Source organism: Patiria miniata, unplaced genomic scaffold (genome assembly GCF_015706575.1).
Source record: "Patiria miniata isolate m_02_andy unplaced genomic scaffold, ASM1570657v1 HiC_scaffold_25, whole genome shotgun sequence".
Taxonomy (NCBI): Eukaryota; Metazoa; Echinodermata; class Asteroidea; order Valvatida; family Asterinidae; genus Patiria; species Patiria miniata.
Window position 1 is genome coordinate 2,930,346 of NW_024037064.1, and position 9,716 is coordinate 2,940,061.

Genomic DNA, 9,716 nt, shown 5'->3' on the forward strand with positions numbered 1-9,716 from the left:
TGCACCATTTCTCCATGGTTGCACGCATCAGTGAATGTTGCGCACTGACATGTAGGCCTACTGGTGTTCAAGGATAATTGTATAGTCCACTGTAAACATACGCGATTCCGTATTACGTCTATATCGTACTAGTTGGACGGGCGAGGCATCGACACTTACTAACTTGGGTGCACGCATCAGTCATTCAGTTTGTTGTGCACTGAGTCTGTAATGGTGTTCAAGGATCATTCGTCATATCGTCGACTGTAAACATGGCGATTCCGTATTACGACTTTATCGTAGTTGGATGTGGAGGCATCGGCAGTGGGGCGTTGTATTGGTTGACTAGGCAAGGTGGAAACCGTGAGTACATGTTTTATAGCTCCATGATACATGTAATAACCCTGCGTTCTTGCAGCTAGTAGTGTAGACCGTTAACCGACACATAAGTAGGCCAAATTCTCATCGGATCAGGCCGCTAATTTATATGCATATCATGTATCTGTGGTAGTACTGAAAACTATAGGCTTAGCTCTACTCGTTACTAAACATATGTACACTATTTCTCCTCAGTGGATTGCTCAATTTATTTTAATTCTCAAAACGTTTACGAAACGTATTCAAGCACCAACCTTTTCACAGGTTTACATTTTAGTTGGGCCCGATTTGAACGTCATGTTGGTCAAATGAATTATGGCCATTTGTTTTTCTGCAACCGTAGTGCAAAAACCACAAAAAAAACAAAACGACAAGCATAATGGTTCTAGTGTGTTTTATTCATCTATGCAGTGTACGCGAATATCACCACAGTGAACATGATCTAATTCAGGATAATAGCCGTGTTTTTTTCCTGCCCCTGCTCCATTATCATGGCATAAAGGTCAAACGTCGCGTACTATGCACTTTGGTGTCCTTGCGGTAAGCGTAATTTTTTTTCCTAGAAGGGTTAGGGGCAATGTCATGAATAATTCAGTTTTTCCTTTGAATCATTGCAAGACTTAGGTTCTCGTTCTATTTTCCCCTTAATTTAAAATTATCTCAGTGATAAATTTGGAGAAGAAAAATAGCTGATGAAAATGAGCAGCGACGACGTGGATTCGAACCAGGGATCTTTGTATCCATAGCTCATCTCGCTATCCACTAGGCTACTGTGTGGTAGCTCGACGACAACCGTTCTTTAAAATGCTTTAATGTATTGTAACTAGTTGAGTAACTAACAACAATGCTGTTGATGTCATTGTCCGTTCTCATGGATAAACATGAATTATTCATGACATTGCCCCTAACCCTCCTAGGAATAAAAATTACGCTTGCGGTAAAGTCGGCCAACCATCGAACTGTACCTGGGTATTGTTGCTCTAGCTACAATGTAGTTACCCAGAAAAGTATATGGAGGACGAAAAGTGGAAATCAGCTTTTTTTCTATCAGAATATTGCACAAATTCAGATTAAAAGTCTTCGACTGATGAAGTTTTCTACCTATCTGTCTTTCTGCTACCAGAAAAGCCGAGTGTACGTTTTAATTAACACTACGCAACACAGTGCATCAGGTGGAAAAGTCTGGTGCACTTTGATACATTCAGCTATCAACACCACTGCATAAACGGCCGCTTCCGAGCCTATAATATTGAACAATGCCCTTGCTGTTGCAAGTTCGGTGACCTCGATCTGACTCTGAGGCAGTTTGGCCGATAATTACGTTGAGACTTTTGACCCGATGGATCTTTCTGCACAGGGCAGCTACACTTAGACAAGTGTTGCATGTCGCTGCGTTTGGCAGGGTTTCTAGCCAAAATACCCTGGACTGACGGAGGGTTACGGGTTCAGAAAGTTGTCTACTTTCAGCTTTTCTGAAACCTGAAAAGCAGCCTCTTGCTAAAGTAGCAGAAAATAAGTTTGAAGTTTTTCGGCTTTTTCCATTTTCTGTTTTCCTTCCACTCAGGCGGCCGAAAAGTGGCCATGCATCTGCTTTTCTCATTTCAGAAATGCAGAAAAGCCGATCGAACATTTTGACAGCAACTTAATATTTGACCCCATGCCAGATACCATCACGAGGTTGAAAATAAAGCAACCCCTGGGGACGAGGTTAAGATGTATAGCAGTATTAGATTGCTTCGGTGACGGCGATAATGGTGCATGGTGACAATAGTGGGTGATAATATTGTTGTGATATACACTCAAAACAACAAGTCAGATTTGACTAAAAACTGCATGCAGTAAAATTTGACTAGCCTTTCAGGGTCAACTGGGTGCAACTCAAATCAGCCAATCTGACTAGAGTGTCCCCAATAGTATTATTGGCTATAGGAAAAATGCAAATAACTAAAATTGGAGTAAAATCCATCTACTTTTCTAGTCATGGTAGGCCGATGAAACTTGCATGTTTATAACTAAATGCCTAGTAAATTTTCAACAACTATAGGAAAACAGTCAATATTTTTGACTAATTTTAGAGTGTCAGCCTATGCATGACAGCAATTACAATGGTGACTTTAAGATAATGCTGATGACATAATATGTATGAAAGGTGTTGACGGAATGCCGTAAGACAGTATGATGACGATGCCCGGAACCTACGAAGTTTCAAACGTTTTAAAACTGTTCTTTTAACAATCACAGGTGTCCTTGGGTTGGAGCAGTTTAAACTTGGACACGAAAATGGGGGATCGCACGACTACTCAAGAAATATGTAAGACAAGTATATCAAAGATGCATTGTGCATGTACTGTCTGTTCTATTTTTGACTTGACTGCTCAAAAATCATCGCGTCTCCTTGTTAGTTAGTTAGTAAGTAACAAACGTTGACTTGTCTATTGCTCCTACATTTTTAAAAAATACATTACGAACAAGCTAGACTGCAGGTTTCCTTTAACCAAACGTTGTCAAAAGTATCAGTAGCCAAGCTCCAAGATGTCACCTGATCAAACTGGGGTCAAAGGTCATCATGAGGTCACTGGGGTCAGAAACGTACTCAAAGCACGAGGAATTACAATGACGTGACTCGTGCATGAACACGAAGATCTTTTCCGATCGAGCCTGTTTGTTTTTATGTTGCTATTTTGTAATACAAAAGTTATTTACTTTTGAATGTGGTACCGAACGAAAACAATCGGACCAAATTTAAAGTTAGCTGTACATGTAGAACAGTTTCGGTGAAAATTTAAATTTGCTGCCAGACACTTATAATCCTCACCCTATCGGGATCGATAGGGCGTGGAAATCAGACTCAGAGGGTGGATCTCCTTTGGTGCAAAATAAAGGGCCCTTATAGTAACTGTTGGGGAGTAGTTCATACGTGTAAGTACATATTTAGGGGTCCATTTCACCAAACTCATTGCAACTTATGCGTTGTCGTGGAACTTAAACGATGCGAACTTAAAGATAAAATCGATCGAATTGCTTCGTGAAATCGACGCCAGATTACATGGTAAGATAAGTCATGCGCGCGCGAAACACTGTGTGCAAATGCAGTGCGTCACTCCCATTGACAAAGCGCCCCGTATATAACGTCCACGCACGGATTTAATACAGGAAAAGGCTTGGGTAAGACTGTTCCCCCTCTAAAAATATGGGGACCGGTACTAGCCCCCGGTAGCTAGCCATTAATTGGGTCACCTCTGCGCACGCATCATGGTTGTTTGTTTTTGAAACGCTGCTTAGCTTTGTGTATTATACGGACGGTGATTGAACACACGATTATCAAAAAAAAAATTCACTCTTGTCTTACCACAAACGTAAAATCGTCTGTGTCTTTCAGGCAACTTCCAAGCATTTCAACTGCATAGGTTTTAAATACCGAACAGAAATTTCCCTCTCTTTATTGATATTTTTAAGAAACACTTTCGAATTCAGCAAAAATCGACTCGGAAGCTTATGACCTCTGAATTGCACATTTGTGGCGCGGCCTACTGCCATTTTGCAATAGACTGGATGCGCGCAACCATTACCGTTGTGTTTTTTAATTCACGAGGCGGGATTTAGACTTATAAACGTCATGCATAAAATTTTCATAAATCAGGAGGAATGCCTCCTGATGTAGTCAGGTTCACTGCTAGCTACCTGTCCCCATGATTGAAGTCCGAAGGACAATTTGGGGACAGGGAACCAGACTAAGGCTTTGGTAATACAAATCGGTTTGGCTTTCATTGACGGCAGTCTTAATTAGTTTGTAATAATTTTATGGAGTAATTTCTATAACGTATGATTTTGTCGGATAAATTATTGATCTTTATGACAGTCGTATGGATTACACAGACGACGCATACATCGATCTATGCCGTGGGGCGTACTCGTCGTGGAACGAGGTTGAAAGGGAATCGGGTGTACGGTTGGTCTACAAAACAGGCGGTGTCGACTTTACTGACGGGAGTCCTTCAGCAGATCGGTATCTCTGCGACATTGAAGAGGCAATGAATAGACATGGTGTAAGGTGAGCGTGGCAAGGGATTCAGTATTTGTTTCTTTTATTATTTTTTCCATATTACAGTTTGAATTGCGACTAAAGTTTTGTAATAATACTATTTAGCTTAAACAGTTACCTGTACTCGTGACTGACTGACACTTGTGACTGACACAGTCCTCAGACAAACCTTTACGAGGTTTGCATATTCATGTACATGTATATCACGACATCACTGTCAGGTGCGATGTGGGAATCTGGGTAAATTCGGAATAAGGGCTGTTCAAAGTGCCCATTGGTAATGTTCCCATTTTGCCCGGGTTCGGTAGTAGCGCAATGTGGGAATATTACCCATGGGTACATTCCACACCCCTTACCTATGGAAAAGTACATCAAACTAACACAACTCCCACTTTGCCCAAGTTAAGTAGTAGCGCAATGTAGGAATAGTTATTTCAACACCCCTTGACTATAGCAGGTGCATGACATTAACGGAAATTCGCACTTTGCTCAGGTTCAGTGGCAGCGCAGTGTAGGAATATTAACTATGGGTAGTTTAACACCCCTTATCTGTAGCCAGTAAAATAAAAAATAACGGGCATGCTTCTGTGTAAATGTTCGAATGACAATCACTTCGTACAAATTATTGTCAATATGAAAGTTTTGATGCATTCCTACTTTGCCGGGCAATATTGGAATTCCCACTTTGCCCAGCCGGACTAAGTGGGAATTCCAAGTTTGCGCGGATTCCCACTTTGCACGAGACATAATAGGCAAATCAAGACTTTCTGCGTGCGGTTAAAGTTGACTGTTCGTTTCCATCACATTACCACTACACCTTATTCTACGAACTTGGTAGCCGTCTCTGAATGATTGAATACAATGTTTCACTCTGGCACCAGCTGTACTCTGCTTGTCTTGTTTTGTTTAGATGTGAACGAATGGACGGCGATTTGCTTAGTAAACGATTTCCTCAGTTTGTGACGAAGTCTAACTGCAGGGCCATATATCTGCCGGATAACGGTGTGATCAATTCGGCGCATGCGAATGCGGTTCACATACAACTGGCAAGAAAACATGGTGCTCACATTCTGGAGGAAGTAAAAGTGACTGGCATCAACAGGGAAGAAGGAGTTCCATTGGTGAGATGTCGTTGTTGAATGTGGGTGGGTTGCTTTTGGTTTGGTTTGATTGGATTGGGCTGGGACGGGTGGGTTGGGGTTGGGTTGAGCTGAGTTGTGTTGTGTTGTGGGGGTTGGGTTGGGTTGGGTTGAGCTGAGTTGTGTTGGGTTAGGTTGTGTGGGTTAGAGTTGGGTTGGGTTAATGGGTTCGGTTGGGTAGAGTATATAGGTATGGGGTGGGTAGGTTCGTTGGGTTGGGTTGGGCTGAGATGGTATGGTTGGGTTGGGCTGGGATGGGTGGGTTGTGATTGGATTGGGTTGGGTTGGTTTTGGTTCAGCTGAGTTGTGGCGTACGTTGGGTAGGCTTGGGTTGAGTTGGGTTGGGTGCATGGTTGGGTAAGATTGTTGTTGTGTGAGTTGGATTGGGTTGGGTTGGGTTGGGTGAGTTGGTTAGGTTAGGTAGGATTGAGGTGGGTTAAGTTGGGTTGGGTTGTGTGGGTTATGCGGGGTTGGTTAGGTTAGGTTAGGTAGGATTGGGTTGGGTTGGGTTGGGATGTGTGGTTATTTGGGGTTGGGTTGGGTTGGGTGCATGGTGGGGTAAGGGTTAGTTGGGTTTGGTTGGGTTAGGCTGGTTAGGTTGAGAAGGTAGGTATAGGGTAGTAGGGTTGGGTTGGGCTGGGACGTACGGGTGGAGTGGGGGATTGGGTTGGGTTAGGTTGGGTTCATGGGTTGGGTTGAGGTGAGTGGTGTTGCGTTGGTATATATTGGTTGAGTTGGGTTGGGTTGGGTTGGGTTGGGTTGGGTTGGGTTGGACGTATGGTTGGGTAAGGTTTAGTTTGTTTCTGCATTCAATGGGGGGGGGGGGGGGCTGAACAGTAGAGGAACAATAGGGTCCTCAATTCCCTAGAGGTCCCCAGTTTGGCTTCGTGTACAAAACATAATGGAGGTCTTCCTAAAGTTCATACAAACAAAATAAGGACAATAAGGGGTCCCCGCTGCAGGCAAATACACACTTGCATGAGTTGAGTTGGGTTGGTTTGGTTGGTTAGGTGGAATAGGATTGGGTTGTGTTGTGTGGGTTGGGTTGGGTTGGTTTGGGTGATGTGTGTTATGTGGGGTTGGGTTGGGTTGGGTGCATGGTTGGCTCGATCAGCTGTCAGGTCGCGTAAACGTCACCCGCTGGCTGAAATGTTTGTAAACCTAGGTACATGCATGTAAGATAATATAACGAGGGAGCGTAATTAGGTCCATAAAAGATGTAGATCGATTTATCGATCTGTATTCTCAGGTGCAAACTACCCATGGAAACTTCCGATGTCGTCGGGTAATAGTGACGGCTGGGGCTTGGGCAAACGACGTGCTTGAATCTGTAGGCGTGAAGGTCCCCCTACGCGTGACCCAAGAACAAGTTACGTATTTCGACACACCGCATAGGAAGGACTTCACAAAAGACAGGTAAAAAAATAAAAGTAAAAATCGGACGTAACATAAACAAATTTATTATTATTCTATCTTAAGACTAGTGTATTTGTCTACTCAGGGATACATGGGAGTAGATTGTCTTCCAAAAAAATGGCGACATAGGAAGATATATCGAAGGGTTTGGCCAAACTGCACTTTTTCAGAGTAGAGAAAAGTAATATATTTTGTCTTTAAAAACATACCGCATTTACCAAGATTTTATAAAATAGTCATCTCTCGGAGTATAACAGGAATTTTTGCAACCATTCCATGAACAAAAGCTAACGTAATGTTTACACTTTGCCTCTTTGCTCGCTTCGAGGAGGAATATCTGCACTGATCAACTCGTCAAGGAATGAACGCGCAGACCGATAAATACATACAGCCTAAAGCATGAACAACTGGAGAACACACACACATAGACACCCAGACTTACCTTCCATATCTACTGTGGACATTCCTTATAGTATTCGTGTAGTTAAGGAAACACGAGGAAGCAATATTTTACTTGCACTGTGAACACCCTTTCAACCCGAAATTTTGATCATGATTCCCTTCACTGTGCCCCGTCATATTGCGACTAATAAGCATATCCCTAAAATGCCTCTACACCTGTTTTGCAGAGAGGCAGAACCCTGTGTGGACCTGGCTTAGTCCACAGAAGGTACACAACCTGCACCCTGTGGATCTCTGTGGTTCGCATGCTCACAAAAAGTATGCAATGTTAGAGTACATATAGTCTGTTTTTTATTATATACTCCCGAGGAGGACTAGTGCTGTTACCCTCTTTTGTTTGTAGTGTTTGGACCTTTTTTTGACATGTCCCAAAATGTTTGTACACGAAAACTACCGAGGACTTGGCTCGGGTCCTCTTTTGTTTTTGTGTGTGTTATCTCAGGTAACCAATCGAAAGTCCTGTATTACGATGTTTGCTCCGGTTAACTGTTAATTAGCGTGTCAAATTAATTGGTTTAATTTCTGGACAGATTTCCTTGTTGGACCTACATGTCGTCGGATGGAGACGTATTTTACGGCCTACCGGTTCATGCTGTGAAGGGCCCCAAGGTTGCCATGGACGCAGCAGGGGCTGAGGTCACGCCACAGACCCGCTCATTCACTCCAAACCAGGAGAATATTGACAAATGTATCCGCATGTGCCGGGAATACATACCCCGGGTAAGTATTGTAATGCGTATACGTACGTCAAATCATTAAACAATGGCACGATGTCTGTTATAAATTATAGGCCTACGTAGCCATTAAACTGGTCCCTTTCATAAAACTGCGACAAAGCATTTGGTATGTATTCCTCTTAACCTGAAGTGGCAATTAGTCGCTATTAGTCGAGGAGATGCGAATTAATCACACGACTGCTCGACTTTAGTCGCACGGCCCCACGGAACAGAATGCCAGATACCATTAGAGATATGGCAACAAATTTTTTTTTTGTCTTTTAGTCACACGTTAGATCATGTTAACATCTAAAGTAGCATTTTACCCAGAACAGTTGAAAATTTTGTAAGGAAGATACACTACGGCATATCTCTTAATTTTGTTCCTCAATGTCCAAAAAACTGCTTCGCTGTCACATGATGGCTGTGGTTGAAAATATTGTGCGAAATTCAGGCAGTTGCGGATTTTGATACACTGTAAATACGTTGGGCAAAATAGGTTGATACTGGTATGTAGACCAGTGTTGGTCAACATATCAACAGGTTAAACTCTTGGGCAAATTCTTCCCAGATTTTGGCTGACCCAAATCAACCCACAATGAAGTAATTTTAAACCAATGTTGGGTAAAATTACATTGCCCAACAGTGTTTTACCCAACATTTTGTTTACAGTTAAGGTTTCCTTTACTTTGATGGAACAAAGTAACTTTTGAAAGATACTTAAAGCAGTTGACGTGGGGTCAAATAAATAATGTTTACACGTTATTTACCACTGTAAATTCAAGCTCATGCAATGGCCCTTCCTTTTAAGAGCTAAAATTTATTATTATCAAATAATAATCTTTTTTTATAATACCCGTTGCTATAACTGCTCCTGTTAACTTTTCTTGGTTTATCCTGCCTTGATTTTTGCTTCAGTGTCTTGGCCCAATTTTGATGACGAAGACCTGCCTCTACGCTATGACTCGTGACCGCCATTTTGTTATTGATACCTGCCATCGCTCTGGTTTCCCGGATGTTATTGTGTGCTATGGTGCTGGCCATGCATTCAAGTAAGTTAATAACATGTTGCAGAAGCAGAATTGGGATTGTAACCAAGTGGTTTGGGTTCGTGACTCATGATCAGACACTCTCAACACATTAGTTAAAATTCGGTTGGTTAAAACTTTAAACAACAGTGTGTCCATATTTCCAATTTTGACCAACGTTGGGTAAAAATGGTTAATTGTTTAACCAACTTTGTAACAAACTGTTAGGCTGTTCACCTGGTTACCAATTAACGGTTGGTTAAAATAGTTAAACTGACCAAACGTTGGTAAAATAACTAATTTACACAATGTTGGTTAACATTTAACCAACTTTTTGAACTAACCAAATTTTAACCAATGTTTTGAGAGTGTATGCTGGCCAAATGTTGTGTCCATGGGCAATCCACTTCATCCCACATGCCCCCTCCATCCAGGAGTAGAAATGGGTACTCAGTGGCAGTAGCTGGGGAGTAACCTACGATGGACTGGCATCCCATCCAGGGGGAACTTTCTCAGTCATATCATGCAACTGAAACCGGAGATAAACGCCGGCCTG

General features: G+C 42.3%; 1 protein-coding gene across 1 annotated transcript; it reads left to right on the forward strand.

The window, feature by feature from the left end:
- Nucleotides 1–251: 251 nt before the first annotated feature.
- On the forward strand, nt 252–9,188 carry LOC119732811 (monomeric sarcosine oxidase-like). Its single transcript, XM_038206414.1, has 7 exons — nt 252–342; nt 2,599–2,668; nt 4,217–4,408; nt 5,310–5,520; nt 6,788–6,954; nt 7,947–8,136; nt 9,051–9,188. Exons 1-7 carry the CDS (start codon nt 252–254, stop codon nt 9,186–9,188), a joined length of 1,059 nt encoding a protein of 352 aa, XP_038062342.1.
- Nucleotides 9,189–9,716: the final 528 nt, after the last annotated feature.

Excerpts from the sequence above, each read along its gene's own strand:
- LOC119732811 (XM_038206414.1), top strand. The coding sequence starts at position 252 with ATGGCGATTCCGTATTACGACTTTATCGTAGTTGGATGTGGAGGCATC. Across the intron at positions 343-2,598 it reads GACTAGGCAAGGTGGAAACC|GTGTCCTTGGGTTGGAGCAG; the intron begins GTGAGTACATGT and ends TAACAATCACAG. Across the intron at positions 2,669-4,216 it reads CACGACTACTCAAGAAATAT|TCGTATGGATTACACAGACG; the intron begins GTAAGACAAGTA and ends TCTTTATGACAG.